The sequence below is a fragment of the Herpailurus yagouaroundi genome, unplaced genomic scaffold (genome assembly GCF_014898765.1).
Source record: "Herpailurus yagouaroundi ecotype Mexico unplaced genomic scaffold, PumYag 220, whole genome shotgun sequence".
In the NCBI taxonomy this organism is placed as follows: domain Eukaryota; kingdom Metazoa; phylum Chordata; class Mammalia; order Carnivora; family Felidae; genus Herpailurus; species Herpailurus yagouaroundi.
In genome coordinates this window covers 1,344,637-1,364,378 of record NW_024412451.1, presented here as the reverse complement: position 1 = coordinate 1,364,378, position 19,742 = coordinate 1,344,637, and the positions used below count along the sequence as shown (strand labels likewise).

The following is a 19,742-nucleotide window of genomic DNA, read 5'->3' as shown; positions in this document are numbered from 1 at the left end:
GACATCGGCTCAGGTCGTGATCTCAGGGTTCGTGGGTTCGAGCCCCGCTTTGGGCTCTGTGCCAACAGCTCTGAGCCTGGATCCTGCTTCAGATTCTGTGTCTCCCTCTCTCTCTGTCCCTCCCCTGCTCATGCTCTGTCTCTGTCTCAGAAATAAATAAACATTAAAAAAAAAATTTAAAGAATGCTAACTTGTAGAATTTTCATAGAAGGCTCTTATCTCCCTGAGGAATTTTTCTCATGGATACTGAATTTTTTCAACTTTGCTTTCATGTTTGATGATCATGTTTGATCCAAAGAATCCAGACATAAAAGAGTATATACTGAAGCCACAGGAAGTCCAAGAACAGCCTCTACCAACGTGAGGTATAAAAACCATCCTTGTCGCCACCGGAGGTGGGAATGACTAGAAATGCACACAAGGAAACAGTCTGGTTTAATAGAAATACTGCACACATCAATTTGGGTGAGGATTACACAAGTGTTATACATTTGCAAAACTTCAGGAAGCTGTAAACTTGAGATTTATGCATGTTACTGCATGCAAATTATACCTCAATAAAGTATCCGCACACATAAGTGCTGGTTACAACCCACTGAATTGATTTTTGGACCTCCTGACAGGTTGAGAAACACCAGTTCACAGGACCTGCAGGGTTGGGGAAATGAGCCCACGTGCCTAATTTACATGTCCTCTAAGCCTTGCAGATTTCCTCTTCTAAGTACATCTCATAGACATTTTGCGAGACGAACCGAAGAAAAAATCTCAACGATGACTCTTCTCCCTACACTGATTGAACGTTACTGAACACCTACAACGTGTGAGGCACTGAAAGGCTGAATAGATTTGGCAGCCGATGCATCTCTACTCTCCTGGAGCTTATATTCTAGCGGAAGACGGACTCATCCCTCCTACGCCTCTCCTCTGTGTCACATCTGGTACGTGTCAACGTTCTAAATGAAGCCCTTGCTTAAGTCTCCGTTCTCATGAGGCTTCTCTGCTATGTGGTCACCCAACCACTGGGACATGTGGAGCTCCGGCTGAAATACTGACTCTCTTTAAACAAATGTTTTGTCTCCTATGACAGGTCTGGTAACGGGATTGTTTCAGCACCCATTTGAGGTATGAAAACATTATCACTTTTCTGGAGCTTCCTTCCTGCGTGAATCCTCCGAGGTGGGAAAGTCTTTATCACCCTCATCGTCAGCATGCACTCGCTGATGAATTATAAGGCTTGAGCTCCAACTGAACCCCTTCCCGCACTCCTCACACTTGTATGGTTTCTCTCCAGTGTGGACTCTCTGATGGGCTTGAAGGTATGAGCTCCAACTGAAGACCTTCCCGCACTCCTCACACTTGTATGGTTTCTCCCCAGTGTGGACCCTCTGGTGGGCTTGAAGATAGGATCTCTGTCTGAAGCGCTTACCGCACACGTCACACCGGTACGGTTTCTCTCCCGTGTGGACGCCACGATGAGCCAGAAAATTCGAGGCCCGACAGAATCCTTTCCCACACTCCTCACATTGGTACGGCTTCTCTCCAGTGTGGCACCTCTGATGGGCTTGGAGCTGTGAACCCACGCTGAAGCCCTTCCCACACTCCGCACACTGATACGGTTTCTCTCCAGTGTGGACTCTCTGGTGCACTTGAAGACTCGAGAACTGACTGAAGGCCTTACCACACTTCTCACATTTATAGGGTTTCTCTCCCGTGTGGATTCTACAATGAACGTTAAGATCTGAACTCCGGCTGAAGCCCTTCCCACATGTACCACACTTGTATGGTTTTTCTCCAGTGTGGCCTCTTTGATGGGCCAGAAGATTTGAGGCCTGACTGAAGCCTTTCCCACACTCCTCACATTTATAGGGTTTCTCTCCCGTATGGACTCTAAAGTGAATGTTAAAATCCGAGCTACGACTGAAGCCCTTTCCACAGGCATCACACTGATATGGTTTCTCACCAGTGTGGCCTCTCTGATGGTCCAGAAGATTTGAGGCCCGACAGAAACCCTTCCCACACTCCTCGCATTTGTAAGGTTTCTCTCCAGTGTGGCTGACCTGATGGGCCTGAAGGTGTGAGCCCACACTGAAGCCTTTCCCACACTCTGCACATTTATAGGGTTTCTCTCCTGTGTGGATTCGACAATGGATGTTAAGGTGTGAGCTGTAACTAAAGCCCTTGCCACAGGCCTCGCATTTGTATGGTTTCTCTCCTGTGTGGATTCGCTGGTGAGCCTGCAGTCGCGAACGCCAACTGAAGCCCTTCCCACACTCTTCACATCTATAGGGTTTCTTTCCCACGTGGACTCTCTGGTGGACTTGAAGATACGAGCCCTGACTGAAGCTCTGCCCGCACTCCTCACATTTATAAGGTTTCTCCAACGTGCGGACTATCAGAGGAGCTTGACACTGGGAGCTTCTCCGGACGCTCCTCCCACACTCCTCGTACTTGTGTGGATTCTCTCCAGGGGGGGCTCTCTGCGGATGGCGAAGATGTGACCTCTGTCTGAGACCCTTACGCGATGTATCGTGTTTGTACGATTTCTCCCTGCTGTGGACTCTCTGATGGGCTTCAAGGCTTGAAAGTCGGCGGAAGGTGTTTCCACATTTTTCACATTTATAGGGCTTCTCTCCCACATGGGCTGTCTGGTGAGTCTGAAGATGAGAGTGCTCAATGAAACCACTCTCACACTCTCCCCCCTTATAGGGGTTTCCTCCTGCGAGGTCTCTGTGGTGAATTTGAAGACACGAAGTCTGATTAAAGCCTTTACCAAACTCCCCATCTTTATAGAGTGCATCACCCTGTTTTTCCAGCTGAGAGCCAGTTCCTTGGATATTTACCATGGCACCTTGGCTCTGGATTAACTCCTTTGTAACCTGTTGCCAGATTTGCGAGCAGAAAAGCTCTTCATGTGGCAGGTACTTTAATCCAATTTCCTGAAGAGTCTCCGCATCATTTAGATTCCTGTCTCCTAAAAGGATAAAGAGAATTTAGAGATGGGGCACCTTAAATGCTTTGGTCAGAGGTACCAAGGTTATAAACTTAAGGCCCACACCCGAAGGCTTAACATGAACCAGGAGAAGGTACCGTTTTTTAAAAATGTTTCTTCATTTTTGAGAGAGAGCGGGAGCAGGGAAGGGGTGGGAGGAGGACAGAGGATCCCAAGCAGTCTCTGTGCTGAGAGCAGTGAGCCCGATGCGGGGCTCAAACTCATGAACCGTGAGATCATGACCTGAGCCAAAGTGGGACACTTAACCGACCGAGCCACCCAGGCGCCACACTGTAGGGAATAAGTTTAAGGATTCCCTGAGCTTGCACCAATGGGTTAACAAGGTTGAGGTGGAAAGCTGCCACAGGGTGAAAAAGCCAAGCACAGAACAAAGCATAGAGCGGAAAGCCGCTCCCAAAGGATGCAAGTGTCTAAGAACAGGTAGAGGAACAGTTAGAGGCAGAAAGCCGCCACGGCAGGGCAGAAGTGCCCAGGATTTATCATGAAGTAAAACAAAGCATAGAGTGGAAAGCCGCCACCAGGTGGAAGTGCCCAGAGCTAACTGGTGAGAAAAATGCCTTGTTAGCCCTGAGGCAGCATGCTCTATTTGTCTTGGCCCCTAGAAATTTAAGATAAACAGACACGGTGCCTGGTGCCTGCAGTAAACGGCTGTCTGCTCGGCACCAGGACTCTGATTTGTCTTAACCCCAACCCCTAACACTTCATACCTCTGAAACTCCCTTTCTCTCACACACGAGTTAATGTTTCACCGTCGCTTTCTGCATGTCCATCACACTTGTAAGCCTTCCGATCCTAATAAATACGGAACAAGGACCCTTACTCGGGACGCTTGTCTCCTCCCGGACATTAGCCTCTCTCATATTCAAGTCTGCGTCCGCTCTCTTGCTGGACAAGAGAGAACTCCAGATTCAAATTCTGTGACACCCTGCCATTTTTATCATCGAAAACCTAGAGGTGGTCCGCCAGGCTCCTATTCACTACACCTTAATGAGATATGTAGTATGTAGTATGATTCCACTTAGAATCATACTAAGTTTTATATGTGAGAAACAGGTTAGAAATTTGGTGATTGCAGATCAAGAAAAACACTTCCCAGGGAATCTTTCCAAAGACGAAGCTGCACCCACCTAAAAGCTTTCTCTTCTTTGCTAAACCAGGTGTCCGATAAATAGTCTCCACATAATTCTGCCTACTGTATGCACATCTGACCGAATGCTCAAAATGTCCAGCAGGACCCTCACAGACAGACGATCAGAAGATGTGCCGAAAACACATCTGAAAAACCTTTGCTTCAAATTATTTCATTGGACTTTATTCCATGTTAGAAGCCTTGATGTACTGGGTTGGTTGGAAAGACAGGTGTTTGGGAGAACAGATCTTATCACCCAAGTGCCTGAAATTCAGGAGTATAAGCAGGAAAACGTCCTTCAGGACAGCAATTGGGGAAGAGGTTTACGGTACTAACATACATTATTCTAAAACCTCATAGCAATAAAGTTCCCATCACCTCGGGGGGAAAAAAAAGAGTGGAAAATCAGAAGCTCATCTTTTATTTTCATTCATTAAAAAAAATTTTTTTAATATTTATTTATTTTTTTGAGAGAGAGAGAGAGACAGAGTGTGAACAGAGGAGGGGCAGAGAGAGAGACACACACACACACAGAATCCGAAGCAGGCTCCAGGCTCTGGGCTGTCAACACACAGTCCGATGCGGGGCTCGAACCCACAAGCCATAAGACCATGACGTGAGCTGAAGTCGGACACTTAACTGACTGAGCCACCAGGTTCCCCTGAGATGCTCATCTTTTAGAACAGAGCAAGAACCTGTGAGAAGGAGCAGGGCATGGCGTGAATTCTCCACGTCAGGATCAGTCAGGAAGAGCTATGTTCTCCTTGGGACTCTGTTCCGTCAATAAACTATAGAGCTTGCTACCTACTTCTTTTCAGCTCTCTCTTCAAATAACACCTCATCAGTGAGGCCTCTTTCACCATCCAGCATCCAGCAGGAAATTCTCCCTATCCCTTGACACCCCCAGCAACTTTCTCGGCATTCACCTTACCCTGTGTTGTTTTTACGTGGCACGTATTACATCAGATGCACTATCTATGCCCTTTATCGTTTTATGTCTTCTCCCACCTGAATGCAATATCCACCAGGACGAGCACTCAGATCATTCGTTGCTTTATCAGCACTCCCAGATGGCAGCGTTCCATAAGTACATGTTGAACACACAAATAAGCCCCAGTCTGACTTCTTTGCGAGAGTCTGAGCTCTGTTACAAAAGTAAAAGAGCGTTTTCAAGGAAGTTACCCATAACAGGAATGGAAGCAGCAACTTTGCTGGGAAGCTGAAAGGCTTCACCAGAGGCAGGGCTAACCTAAGTGGATGTTGCTGATGATAAAATCATGTTGATCATAAAATCATGGCAAGAATCGCTTGAGAGGAAAGAAGTAAAAAAAAAAAAAAAGCATAAGGCATACAAGCGGCCGTGGGGCCTATGGATCAATTGCTTGTGAAAAAATTTTTTTCAATGTTTACTTATCTATTTTTGAGAGAGAGAAGGCACAAGCACACACACACGAGGGGGAGGGGCAGAGAGAGAGGGAGAGAGAATCCCAAGCAGGCTCCACACTGTCAGTGCAGAACCCGACATGGGGTTTGAACTCACAAACTGTGAGATCATGACCTGAGCCAACATCAAGAGTCAGATGCTCAACGGACTGAGCCACCGAGGCACCCCCTTCTGAATTTTTGTAATCTCTTCCTATGTGTGTAAAACTTTTCCTTCTTCATATAGGAGGAGTCAATATTTAGAGCCTCGGGAATAATGACTCCGAAAGCAGGCTGTCAAACTGATGGATACAGAAACATGTTCCTGTATGGACAACACCACTGTTTTACAAGCTACAGGTTGGACTCAGTGAGTCTGAAATAAATTTAGTGGCTTATGACCAGCATTAGCAGAATGGTAAAATATTAAAAGTGCTTTGTAAGTAAAGGTTTCTCTGGATAAAATGCATGTTAGAACTACACACACACACACACACACACACACACACACACAGGGATACTGGTGGGTGACATTGTTTTCTTTAACTGTTTGGATGAGGTTGATGGTTGCCATGAGGAAAACCGACGAAGGGAAAGACTAACTTGAAAGCTAGTTAATACCTGATACTTTCCTGAATAGGAGACCTGCCTCAAAAGTGGCTATCAGATTCTTCATTCTAAAAAGTGGTTCTTCACTCAGACAGTAGGATCCACTACTAAAACCCGCAGGAAAGCCACAGAGCTGAAATGATATTCACTGTGGTTACAAGTGCAAAGTTAAGCTGTCATCGGATATGGTTTAATGGATACAAATCTACACATATCTAAAAGGACCTAATCAATTACATTCGATTAGATAATCACGATAATCACGGGCTGTTCCAGACGATGCCTTCACCACACATTTCTGTTTAACACCCTTTAAGTACGTCCACGACTAATGGGAAAAAGTCCATTATTATCAGCTCATTCATTCACACAACAAATATTTATAGCACACCTGTCCTCTGCCAAGTCTGATCTACACACTGAGGATATAGCAATAAAGGCAACAGAATTTCTTCTCTCCTGATAATTACATTCTAGTGAGAATAGAGTGAGCGAAGCAAAACTATATGTTAATATGGTAAGCGGTGATCAATGCCTAGACACCAAATCAGTCGGGGTAAGGGAAAGGAGAACGGGGGAAGAAGAAGGGGTCAGGAACACAGTGGTCACGGAAGGTCTTTCTTATGATGTTAGGATTTGAGAAGGACTTACGCGAAGTAAGGGAGGGGCCAAGAGGATGACAGAAGGGAGAACAGGTAGAGGGTGACGAGGCCGGGCCACGGGTAGCATAGCAGAGCGACAAAACTGGACGGAACAGACAGGCATGGGGGAAAGCGACAGGTCACGTCTGCAGAGGGATGGAGGATGAGCAAGGAGCAGACAGGTGGGACATCAGAAGTCACTGTAAGTACTTGGATTCTACTCTGAATCAGGTAAGAAGCTACCAGAGGTTCAAGCAGAGGCCTGACAAGACCTGACAAACATGCAAAAGAATCACTTCGAGGGGCTCCTGGGGGGCTCCGTCCACTTGAGCACCTGACTCTTGATTTCAGCTCAGGTCATGATACCAGGGTCGTGGGGTGGAGCCTCGTGTCAGGCTCCGTGTGGAGCATGGAGCCTGCTTAAGGTTCTTTCTGTCTGCCCCTCTCCCCTGCTCTCGTTCTCTCTACAATAAAAATAAAAAAGAGTCACTTCCAGTGGAGAACAACTCTAAATGAGCAAAGGAGAGAGGGAGAGTGCTAAAAATTGCTGCAGAAATTCAGAGACAAGGCACTGACCGCGACCCGCTCCAGAGCTGTGGAGGTGACAAGAGACGTGACAGACTGAGCCGCATGGCTCTCACCTGAGGAGCCGTGGCTCTGGGTTGCTGCCTTTATCATCCAAAGCCTTCCTCCCCTCTTGAACTGGGGTACTGCATCTGGTGTGAAGGGTTGGTGCCCTGTGGAAAGGCAAGGACAAACATTTTAAATTAATATAGTAGAGGCCAAAATCACAACACATGCGTTTTCACCACACCATGTTTAGGACATCAGAATTAGTGTTTTCCAAACTGTTAATTATGATGCATCAGAGGACGACATTTTATTGCAAAAATCCAGGATATGTAGATCTAAGTGTGAACTACTGGGGTAAAAAAATGTCTGTTTTCTTCAGATTTTTTCCGCCACTGCTCACACAATTTTCAGCAACTGGCTGTGGTTTTTGCTGCTGCAATGTGTAGTTATTGCCAAGGGCTCTGACGTTTTCTACCCTATTGTAGTTCTTTTTTCTTTTTAATTTTTTTTAATGTTTACTTATTTTGGAGAGAGACAGAGAAAGAGACAGAGTGTGAGCAGGGGAGGGGCAGAAAGAGAGGGGGACACAGAATCTGAAACAGGCTCCAGGCTCTGAGCTGTCAGCACAGAGCCCAACACGGGGCTTGAATCCACAGACTGTGAGATCATGACCTGAGCCAAAGTCTGATGCTTAACTGACTGAGCCACCCAGGTGCCCTATCCTATTGTATTTCATTAAAAATACTGGTATAGGGGAGCCTGGGTGGCTCAGTCAATTAAGCGCCTGACTCTTTGTTTTTGGCTCAGGTCATGATCTCACGGTTCGTGAGTTGAAGCCCCGCATCAGGCTCTGTGTGACAGCCCAGAGCCTGCTTGGGATTCTCTGTCCCCCTCTCTCTTGGCCCCTCCCCCACTCACGCTCTGTCACTCAAAATAAATAAATAAACTTTAAAAATGCTGGTACAATACCCTAAATATGTGTCATGACCCACTAATTGGAAATGACCACAACTGGAGAAAAGCCAAAAATGTGGATACAGCAGTCAGGCGTCAATTTATGGCTCATGTACAAAACACAAACTTTGTTGGGGGCCGGGGGGGGGCGGGGGGGAAGACCAGAAAAATGCCCTCTCTGCGTCTTATGCTGATTAGAACACTGGAAACCAGGTCAAGAGCTCCCAAGCCCCACACATCGGAGGGTAAATAAACCACACAGAGGGGGTGACATTCAGTCACAGAGCACCTGTCCTCACCCAGAGAGAGTAGGTTCCGGAAGTTCTCCAGCATCACGTCTCCATACAGCTTCTTCTGGGCGGGGTCAAGCAGCCCCAGCTCCTCCTCGGTGAAGACCACAGCTACGTCCTTGAACGTCACCGCCTCCTACAACATCAAGCACACATAAGCTCAATCTTGCGCCCGATGGCCACTCAGAGGAAGAGCACTGAGAAAACTGGAAAGGGTGGGTACAAAGTGGTTCCAGATTTTCAGAGACCACAGATCTTCACTACTATCTGATTAAACATTTCAAATAATACATACTGTCTTACCTGGCATTCTTTTCTTTTCAAAATGAATACTGAAAAGAACAACCTTTACCATAAATCCTAGCCTCCCATCTAATTCTTTTCCTAGGATAAGTTCCAAGAAGTAAAAATTGCAGTGTTGAAGAATACGCCACTTCAAAACTACTATGTACGACGCCAGGTTTTCTTTTCAACTTTCTCCGTATTTTACGCTTCCCCCAAGAGAATATAAATATCCCTGATTCTCCACATCATACGCAACACTGAATATAACCAGTGTTTCTGAGTCCTAAGAAATTTGATCAGCAAAAAGCAACTTGTTCTTTTCGTACTAATTCGGTAATTAACGAGCTATCGTATTTTCATATATTTACTGGCCATCTTTACTTTTTGCTTCAGTACATTGCCAGTTAATGTTCTTTGCTCATAGTCCAACCAGAGTTTTACTTTATGACTGCAAAATTTCTATTAGAGATTTGAAGCTTTTTTTTTTTTTAAACATATTTAAATACTGTCACCCACGTTTTGCTATTGTTCTTGTGTAGCTTCGTGCACTGCATGGTTTCTCGACCTTGACACGACACACATTTTGGGCCACATAATGTTTGTTGTTGGGGCGGGGGCCTGTCTCACACACCACAGGATGTTTACCAGCATCCCGGGCTTCTATGCACCGGAAGCCAGAAGCCTCCCTCAAGTGCTGACACCAGAAATGTTTCCAGACACTGCCTGGGGGCAAAGATCACCCACGGTCAAGAATTGCTGATGTACGGTACTGTCTTAACTTTAATTTTTTTTTAATTTTTAATGTTTATTTATTTTTGAGTGACAGCAAGACAGCATGAGGGCAGGGGAGGGGCAGAGAGAGAGGGAGACACAGAATCCGAAGCAGGCTCCGGGCTGTGAGCTGTCAGTACAGGGTCTGACTCGGGGTTTGAAGTTACAAGTCTTGGGATCATGACCTGAGCCAAAGTTGGACAATTAACCGACTGAGCCACCCAGGCACCCCCCGTCTTAACTTTTCATATGAGAATTGTGTGTTCATCGCCGGAGCCCTGCACATCCAAGCGTCCTGAATGAGCATCAGAGATCCTAAAGAAGGAGCCTCTGAAGAGTGACCATGTAGAGGCAGTATTATCTGTGCTGTCTTCCATGCATAGGGCAACCAAGTGCACGTAGAAGGACCAAGACCCTGACTGGAGAATTATTTGCCCTTGCCTCCCTCTTTATCCAAATAAAAATCCACGGAGTCTTTTTGGATCAGTTAGACCTTTGCTTTCCTGTGTGAACTTAAACCGTTTTCTGAAATTCTACAATCCTGTGTCTCTGTAATTAAAATGCAGAGGAGACAAAGTACTGCCTCTTAAGGTCAGTCGGAAGCTAAACGCAGTAAGAAAAGCATCTGGAACGTCTCCCTGTGTTACTGGACTTTATAAAATTAAGTACCTTCTAATGGAATACTACTGAGCCATCAAAAAGAATGAAATCTTGCCATTTGCAATGAGGCGGATGGAGCCAGAGGGTATTATGCTAGTAAGTAAGTAGCAGAAAGACAAATACCATATGATTCCACGCATATGTGGAATTTAAGAAACAAAACAGATGAACATATGGGAGGGGGGAAAAAAGGAAAAAGAGGAAGAAACAAACCATAAAAGACTCTTCAAGATAGAGAACACACTGAGAGTTGATGGAGGGAGGTGGGAGGGGGATGGGCTGGATGGGTGATGGGTACAGGAGGACACTTGTTGGGAAAGGCACTGGGTGTGGTATGTAAGTGATCAATCACTGAATTCTACTTCTGAAACCAACACTATTCTAACTAAAATTTAAATAAAAAACTGAAAAGAATAAAAAAGAGGGAGGGGAGGGGCGCCTGGGTGGTGCAGTCAGTTAAGCGCCCGACTTCAGCCAGGTCACGATCTCGCGGTCCGTTGAGTTCGAGCCCCGCGTCAGGCTCTGGGCTGATGGCTCAGAGCCTGGAGCCTGTTTCCGATTCTGTGTCTCCCTCTCTCTCTGCCCCTCCCCCGTTCATGCTCTGTCTCTCTCTGTCCCCAAAAAAAATAAATAAACGTTGAAAAAAAAAAATTAAAAAAAAAAAAAAAAAGAGGGAGGGGAAAAAAAGCACATTATTACTTCGATAAAAATCAATCAATACCCAAATAAAAAAATATAAATCAGTAAATAAAACATGTTCATGACAGGATTCAGACATGGATGAGAAAGAATCTAGTTTTCTTTTTTTTTAATTTTTTTAAATGTTTATTTATTTTTGAGAAACAGAGAGACAGAGCGTGAGCAGGGTTGTGGTAGAAAGAGAGGGAGACATAGAATCCGAAGCAGGCTCCAGGCTCTGAGCTGTCAGCAGAGCCCGACGTGGGGCTTGAACTCGTGAACAGCAATATCATGACCTGAGCTGAAGTTGGATGCTTAACTGACTGAGCTACCCAGACGCCCCAAGTATCTAGCTTTCTTATGGGAAAATATGGAAGAATGTTCTCTCTGTGCAAAGCATCAGTTATACCTGGTTGCACTGTCATATCTGAGTATTCTACATACAATATCCCTGAGGATTTTGCCTATCAAAGGTACTTTTTCAATTTACATTCCTAAAAACATTAAGAACAACAAATGGCAAACCCCTCAAAATTCCTTTTTGAGGAAAATGGTTTATGTTAGGCCAACTGTTACTACAATGTTCTTTTTTAAGTATGTCAAAATCAGAATTTATTATAATTTTACTTTCCTAGTTTTCATTTTTTTAAATTTTTGTTAAATTCCAGTTAGTTAACATACAGTGTAATATTAGTCTCAGGTGTATGATACAGTGATTCGGCACTTCTGTCCAATAGCTGGTGCTCATCATAACAATGTCCTTTGAAATAGTAAAAATTCTGGGAGCGCCTGGGTGGCTCAGTCGGTTGAGCATCCAACTTTGGCTCAGGCCATGATCTGACGGTTCATGAGTTCAAGCCCCACATCAGGCTCACTGCTGTCACTGCTCACTGCTTGGGATCCTGTCTCCCTCTCTCTCTGCCCCTCCCCGACTTGCACTCTCTCTCAAAAATAAATAAAACATTAAAATAAATAAAATAGTAAAAATTCTTAACTACCTGAATGTCCGTGAATGGGGTAAAAGTTATGAGACATACACACAGACTACATCAATATAAGGAAATATAATGTAGCCATTAAAAATGTAGGAAATAGGGGCACCTGGGTGGCTCAGTCGGTTAAGCGTCCGACTTTGGCTCAGGTCATGATCTCACAGTTCGTGGGTTCGAGTCCCGCATAAGGCTCTGTGCTGACAGCTCAGAGCCTGGAGCCTGCTTTGGATCCTGTGTCTCCCTCTTTGTCTGCCCCTCCCCCACTTGTGCTCTGTCTCTCAAAAATAACTAAATGTAAAAAAAATAAAATAAAATAAAATAAATGTAGAAAATATATTTGTATTAATTAGAAAAGGCATAATTTGAGAATTTTTATGTAACTATTAAAAATATACAGTTACCAGGGCGCCTGGGTGGCTCGGTCAGTTAAGCGTCCGACTTCGGCTCAGGTGATGATCTCGCGGTCTGTGAGTTCGAGCCCCGCGTCAGGCTCTGTGCGGACAGCTCAGAGCCTGGAGCCTGTTTCAGATTCTGTGTCTCCCTCTCTCTCTGACCCTCCCCCATTCATGCTCTGTCTCTCTCTGTCTCAAAAATAAATAAATAAATGTTAAAAAAAAATAATAATTAAAAAAATATATATACAGTTACCAATGCCTAAGAGGGAAAGGACACGGGAAAATGAAAACAGCTTTTATAAGGAAAATAGTAGTAAAATTAGGGAGGCTTTTTTCACTGCTATTCACTTTTCTCCTCTATTTTATTCGTGAAATTATGAAAGATAAAATAAAACAACAAAAATTAAACTGTATTAGCAGCTCCTGGGTGGCTCCGTCAGTTAAACATACAACTTGAGCTCAGATCATGATCTGGCAGTTCGTGAGTTTGAGTCCCACGCTGGGCTCTGCACTGACAACGTGGAGCCTGCTTCGCATCCTGTCTCTCTCTCTCTCTCTGCCCCTCCGTGGCTTGCTGTCTCTCAAGAATAAATAACATTAAAAAAAAATTAAACCACACCAAAGTAGGAAGTAGTGATCCTCTGGCACAGAAGAGGTTTTGAAATGCCTATTAATCTATTGTTTTCAAGGATGCAACTAATCATTGAGAAATGAGACAGTAATTTCAAATCTAGAAAGGAAGCCCAACTCACCTTGAACTTGGTCATTTTGTCCTCCTTCTACTTCTAGGGAAGGGCTGAGTCCTGAGAAGGCAAAAAAAGGGAAGAGGAAGGAGAAAACAAAACCATCAGAGTCTGGCCAAGACTGTTGCTAACCCATATGGCTAACATACATCACTACCTAGGTTTCATGCTTTACATGGACTTGCAAAAGCACCATTTCCTCAGGGGGCTCGATGAGCAGAGCATGGGGTGGATTCCAGAGACCACTCACCCCCTCAGCCGAGAGCCCCTGCACAACGGACAACCACCTAAGCACACACGGTGGTCCTAATATAAGTTCTCCTTGTCACTCTCAGGGTATGAATCTGATCCTAGGGAAGGTGGAAATTGACAGTCAAGTTAAGAGAGCAGTCTCTGGGGCCAAATGTTTTAGGCTCATGGTACTGCTACTTATTGGTTGTGAAATGTGGAACAAATTATTAATATCTCCGTGCCTGAATTCCTTCACCTGCAAAAATGGAGGGATTAACAATGCCTACCTCACAGGACTGTTTTAAGAATTAAACCAGCAGGCACAAAGCACACAGAACCCTTTCAGAGTACCTTATTTCTCAGTAGCTGCAGAAAAGCAGGTAATATTCGCTAACATAAAACCTGTCCCCAAAGCACCTGGGTGGGTCAGTCGGTTAAGCATCCAATTGTGGCTCAGGTCATGATCTCGCGGTCCGTGAGTTCGAGCCCCGCGTCAGGCTCTGGGCTGACGGCTCAGAGCCTGGAGCCTGCTTCGGATTCTGTGTCTCCCTCTCTCTCTGCCCCTCCCCCACTCGCACACTGTCTCTGTCAAAAATAAACAAAAACATTAAAAAAAACAAAAAAACACCTGTCCTCATAAATGGTTTCTATCAATGGTGTCTTTAGAGGCTGTTGTTCTGTCCTATGAAAACCAGCTGTAACCTCTGAAATATGGTATTCTCTCTTGGTCGGTCATTCTTTTTTTATTTATTGATTTATTTTCATTTTTTTTTTAATGTTTATTTATTTCTGAGACAGAGAGACACAGAGCATGAGTGGGGGAGGGGCAGAGAGAGAGAGAGAGAGAGAGAGAGAGAGAGAGAGAGAGACACAGACTCCGAAGCAGGCTCCAGGCTCTGAGCTGTCAGCACAGAGCCTGACGTGGGGCTCGAACCCACAAACCACGAGATCATGACCTGAGCTGAAGTCGGATGCTCAACTGACTGAGCCACCCGGGCGCCCCATCTTGGTCGGTCATTCTTAACACGATGTCTTTGCAATAATATTTAAGATTATGTGGATGACTTTTTTCCCTGTGTAAAATATACATAACACCAAATTTACCATTTTAAACCATTTTAAAGTACTGTACAGTTCATTACATGCATTCCTCTTGTTGTGAACCAGCACCACCATCCAACTCAAGAATTTTTTCACCATCCTCAACTAAACTCTGTATCCATTAAACAGCAGCTCCCCATCACGCCTCCCCTCTACCCTTGGTAACCACTATTCTACTTTCTCTCTGTGAATTTGACTATGCAGACAACTGTTTTGTTTTTATGGACGACTGTTTTTTGAAAGATATGAGATCTTGTAAAGTTTACTCTGTTTAACAGTAGGGCCTTAAAAAGGACTCCATATCAAGGGGCGTCTGTGCAGCTCAATCAGTTAAAGCGTCCCATTCTTGGTTTCGACTCAGGTCGTGAGCTCACGTTCTCGGGTTTGAGCCCTGTATCGAGCTCTGTGCTGACCGCTCGGAGCCTGCTTGGGGTTCTCTCTCTCTCCTTCTCTCTCTGCCCCTCCCCTGCTCATGTTCTCCCTCTCTGAAAATAAATTAAAATACATACATACATATATATATATATATGTACAAACTATCATGAAGACGGAAGACAAATTAATAAAAGCCTATGACCCTGCAAGATTCGTTTAACTACAGTTAGGCAATCAATAGGCCATTCGAACTCACAAGCTACAGTAATCGTAGAAAATGGTTAAAAACAACAAAAATGGAGGGGCGCCTGGGTGGCGCAGTCGGTTGAGCGTCCGACTTCAGCCAGGTCACGATCTCGCGGTCCGTGAGTTCGAGCCCCGCGTCGGGCTCTGGGCTGATGGCTCAGAGCCTGGAGCCTGTTTCTGATTCTGTGTCTCCCTCTCTCTCTGCCCCTCGCCCGTTCATGCTCTGTCTCTCTCTGTCCCAAAAAAAATAAATAAAACGTTGAAAAAAAAAAAATGGCAATGTGTGACATTACATGGGCGCCGAGTACACGTCAGGGACCTGAAAGAGCGCTTGGCACGCGCAGTTTCACCGAGGTGCTACCCACGTACCTGTGAGGAAGCTACTCTTGTACAAGTCGTGTGACTTTGGTCCAATCACCTACATGTCTGAGCCCATCCTCAGCTATTAACAAGGAGATAAAAACAAAATTTCAGTCATAGGAGTATTGTGGGAGAATAAATAAGCGGATCCATGCAATGCCCTTGGCTTTGTACCTGGCATTTTAGGAAGTTCTCGATCAACGATGATGATGAGGACAGTCGCTCCTATTTAGCAGACGAGGAAGCTGAGGCTTGGTAAGGTCAAGATGCAGGGGCGGAGTCGGAATCCACCTCTCACCCCAGAACCAGCATTCTAGGTCTTGTCCCTCTGTGGTTTGTAAAGACAAAAACAAGCAGACGGGACTCTAAGGTCTCACAGAAAGGGACACGAGAGCCTGAGAGCTGGGGATGATAGACACAGAAACGGGGGGAGGACTCTGAAGCCACAGGATCTAGTTGAGGGAGAAGAGAACAGAGTCGTGAAGGGCGTAGGCTCTGGAATCAGACGACCAGGACGGGAACAGTGGCATCCCCAACTTGCTACTACTTTGTGCCTCAAATTCCAATCTATAAATTGGAAACAATAATGATAATGACAACAATAATACTACCAACCCCAGGGGAAGGGTACTCAGCCTACGTGACTATACATCAAACATTTGAAACAGAGTCTGCAGCTAAAACATTCAATACGGGTTACCCATATAGCCGCTTTACATGGAACCGTCAAGGACCCCCCACCCCCCACCCCTTTCCTCAGGGTGGATGCAGCTGAGCACTGTTTGCTGAGCAGTGCGTGGGCTAGATTCCAGAGACCACTCCTCTTCCAGGCGAGAGCCCCCAGGCAGAGAACGACCCACCCAACCACACTGGTGGCCTGAATACAAGTTCTCCTTGTAGCTCTCAGGGTAGGATTCTGATTCTGGGAGGGTGGAAACTGAAAGTACTCAGGTTATATTGCTGGTTCACTGCTGGACAATTTGTTAACTACTATTAGTGACTGCGCCATCTTTAGATACGAGAACGCTAGTATGGAAAAGGGCAGTGGAAGACTTCCTAATCCTGGAAGAAATACCCTTTCGGGATTTGTGATTCACTTGGTTCTGACTGCTTGCCCAACAACTTCTGTTCGTTAAGAGGGCTCCGTGGGGAGATCTTTCCATCACGTATGGGGGGGAGGAACATAATCGGTAAATCAACCTCGTCATTAACACCTACCCAGCTTTACAGCTCAAGCACCTGAAACAGCGCTTGTAACAGAAACTGCTCAGGAGTCACTCAGCAGTCAGAGTCAGTGTCTTGACGAATGAACCTGCCACCAGGCAGACAGGCGGAGGCACACGGAAGACAAGACTCATTGGTCTGAGATTTTTTTGTGAGTTGTAAAATTCTGAGGCTGATCCCAGTTGGGAGGATTTGGAGAGTGGGGGTTTTATTTCTAACTTTTTCCTCCAGCTCTTTCACGATATTTGCAAGACCAAGGTCATCTGTGGAAGGAAAAGAGCCTCTGAATTTTCTTAAACGCCGTCTTAGAAGGTGATGTCTGCTCTTCACAGTCAGTGCCTACATGAACTTCTGATACAAAATCCACAGAATGTGTCCATCAAAACATTCAGAACCACCAACCCACTGCCTACATAGTTAAGCATTAGACAGGCTAATTTATAAACTCTTCATTAAATAACTGAGTTTATTAATTCACTGAACACTCAGGGAAACCTCCCTGAAAGGAAGACAATTACCCAGTGCCAACTTGCTCACGGTCTGGTGATCACACACTGCTACAGGGCAGAGTAGGGCACAGGGTCCGGTGCCCCACGGCCCACACAGCAGGTCCTACATAAACAGGGCTTTCGCTGAGCTGTGGGGGACGATGGAGTTCTGTTAGCCAAAAAGAAGCAGAATCGCTGGAAAACCTCATGGGAACATATGTTATGATGGGAGTGAATACAAACAAGAGGCAGCAACAGATAAGCAGGTAAGCAGGATTCAAATTATGGTGATGTGGGGCGCCTGGGTGGCTCAGGTGGCTTAGACGTCTTACTTCGGCTCAGGTCATGATCTCACGGTTTGTGGGTTCAAGCCCCGTGCTGACAGCTCAGAGCCTGGAGCCTGCTTCGGATTCTGGGTCTCCCTCGCTCACTGCCCCTCCCCTGCTCACACTCTGCCCGTCTCTCAAAAGTAAACATAAAAAGCAAACTATGGTGAGGTGCGTCCCAGTTTTATCTGCATTTCAGCAGGAAAGCAGCAAAGGCCTTGAGGAAGGGAGGGTAAAAAGATTCCTTCTGTGTTGGAAACAGATTACTCTTTCAGCAGAGAGACTCGAGGGGGAAGTGGCTGGGGCCAGAGAGCACTGTTAGGAGAGCCATGTCAAGAATCACCTCCTTCTTGGAGAGGGGGAGATGGGGGCGGAGCAGGAGGACCCTAAGCTCGCCTCCTCCCACAAACACAACTAGGTAACTACGAAACCATCCTAAATACCCCAGAAATCAACCTGAACAATGGTAGCACAAACTCCACTAAGGGTGGAGGAGAAGCCCGGCTGAAGATGTTAGGAAGTGTGGAGATGCAGTTTTGGAGAGAAACAGATGATGGCCTCAGTGGTTGAGTTGCACAGAAGGCGAGGGACAGACTGGCACGCAGGGGAGCGCACAGGGACAATGAATCCCCAGAGCCGTGGGCTTGGAAAGAAAGAGAAGCCGAATTCTTGCAACCAGCGAGGCTGAAAGCCTGGTGGGGTTTTTTTGTTTTGTTTCGTTTCAGTGTTTATTTGCTTTTGATACAGAGAAACACACACACACACAGATCGTGAGTAAGCATGGGAGGGGCAGAGAGAGGGAGACACAGAATCCGAAAGCAGGCTGCAGGCTCTGAGCTGTCAGCACAGAGCCCCACGGGGGCCCAGACCCATGAACCACAAGATCACGACCTGAGCCAAAGTCGGACGCCTAACTGACTGAGCCACCCAGGCGCCCTGAAAGCCTGGAGTATTAAAGGTCAGCAGGCTTGGCTTGGGGACAGCCGGGAGACACCGGGACTGCTCTCGGAGAGAAGGCAGCACAGAACCAGACCACAGACACACAACGTGGCAAACAGCAATCTGAAGCGCGCCTGGGGCACACACAGTGGGGAGGCTATTAGCTCATCTCGGAGTATGTTCCAGAGAGGCAGCATTCACGGAGCGGCCCTCCCGGAACAAAGAAGCTGGCAGGTGCCATTTTCATCCCCTGCCCCTTAGCATAAACACAGAGCCACCTGCAGGAACCAGAGCAGCACTGACACTCTTTAAATTTAAACTCTTGCTTAAACCAAGCAGAGTGCACACAGCACACACTGGAGACACTCCAGAAGCACCAGGCCCTGGGAAAACAGAGGATACTACATTGCACGAACTGGAGGACCTCTTCTTCGAGCCCATCACCATCAACTACAGGAGATGTAGCTGACTCTCCTAACACCGAGAAACAGGCGCAGAGACCCAGACAAAATGAGAACACGGAGGAATCTGTTCCAAACGAAAGACCAGAACAAGCCCATGGCCAGAGATAAAAGTGACACAGATTCAAGTAACATGCCTAATGGAGAATTTAGAGGAATGATCATAAAGATACTCATTGGACTTGAGAAAAGAGTGAAAGACTTCAGTAAGACCATTATCACAGAGATAAAGAATAACATAGAGATTAAGGGCTCAATGAATGAAACGAGAAACACGCTTGATGGAATGAAGAGCAGGCTGGAAGAAGCAGAGGAACGAATTAATGACCTAAAAGAGTAATGGAAAGCAATCAAGCTGAACAAAAGAGAGAAAAAAGAATCATGCAAAACGAGAATACACTCAGGGAACTCTACGGACTCCATCAAACATTAGCAACATTTGCATTATAGGCGTCCCAGAATTAGAGAAAAGGGAGCAGAAAATTTCTTTGAAGAGATAATAGCTGAAAACTTCCCTAATCTGGGGAAGGAAACAGATATCCAGAACCAGGAGGCACAGAGAATGCCCAACAAAATTAACAAGAGCAGATCCATACCAAGACATGTTGTAACTAAAATGGCAAAACATACAAAATTAAAAAAATAATTTTTAAGCAGCAGTTATGAAGAACAGTTATGAACAAGGGAAACCCCATAAGGCTATCAAGGGATTTTCAGCAGAAATTGTCCAAGCACGGGGCACCTGAGTGGCTCAGTTGGTTAAGCATCTGACTCTCGATCTCAGCTCAGGTCATGATCTCACAGTTTGTGGGTCAAAGCCCCGTGTCGGGCTCTGCACT

General features: G+C 45.8%; 1 protein-coding gene across 4 annotated transcripts in view; it reads right to left on the bottom strand.

Moving 5' to 3' along the window:
• Nucleotides 1-416: 416 nt before the first annotated feature.
• Nucleotides 417-19,742, bottom strand: part of LOC121018559 (zinc finger protein 45) — a 30,960-nt gene continuing 11,634 nt past the window's right edge. Inside the window, exons 2-8 of one of the 4 annotated variants that reach the window (XM_040457311.1) lie at nt 16,684-16,952; nt 15,640-15,793; nt 15,475-15,547; nt 13,162-13,212; nt 8,638-8,764; nt 7,453-7,548; nt 417-2,971 (exon numbers count right to left, since the gene is read on the bottom strand). In XM_040457311.1, coding sequence (XP_040313245.1) covers nt 1,137-2,971; nt 7,453-7,548; nt 8,638-8,764; nt 13,162-13,176 — 2,073 coding nt within the window. In that variant the 5' untranslated portion in view covers nt 13,177-13,212; nt 15,475-15,547; nt 15,640-15,793; nt 16,684-16,952 and the 3' untranslated portion in view covers nt 417-1,136. Of the gene's footprint in view, nt 2,972-7,452; nt 7,549-8,637; nt 8,765-13,161; nt 13,213-14,011; nt 14,185-15,474; nt 15,548-15,639; nt 15,794-16,683; nt 16,953-19,742 lie in introns of those variants that run through there. The other 3 variants (XM_040457310.1, XM_040457313.1, XM_040457312.1) reach the window with 3 other exon arrangements.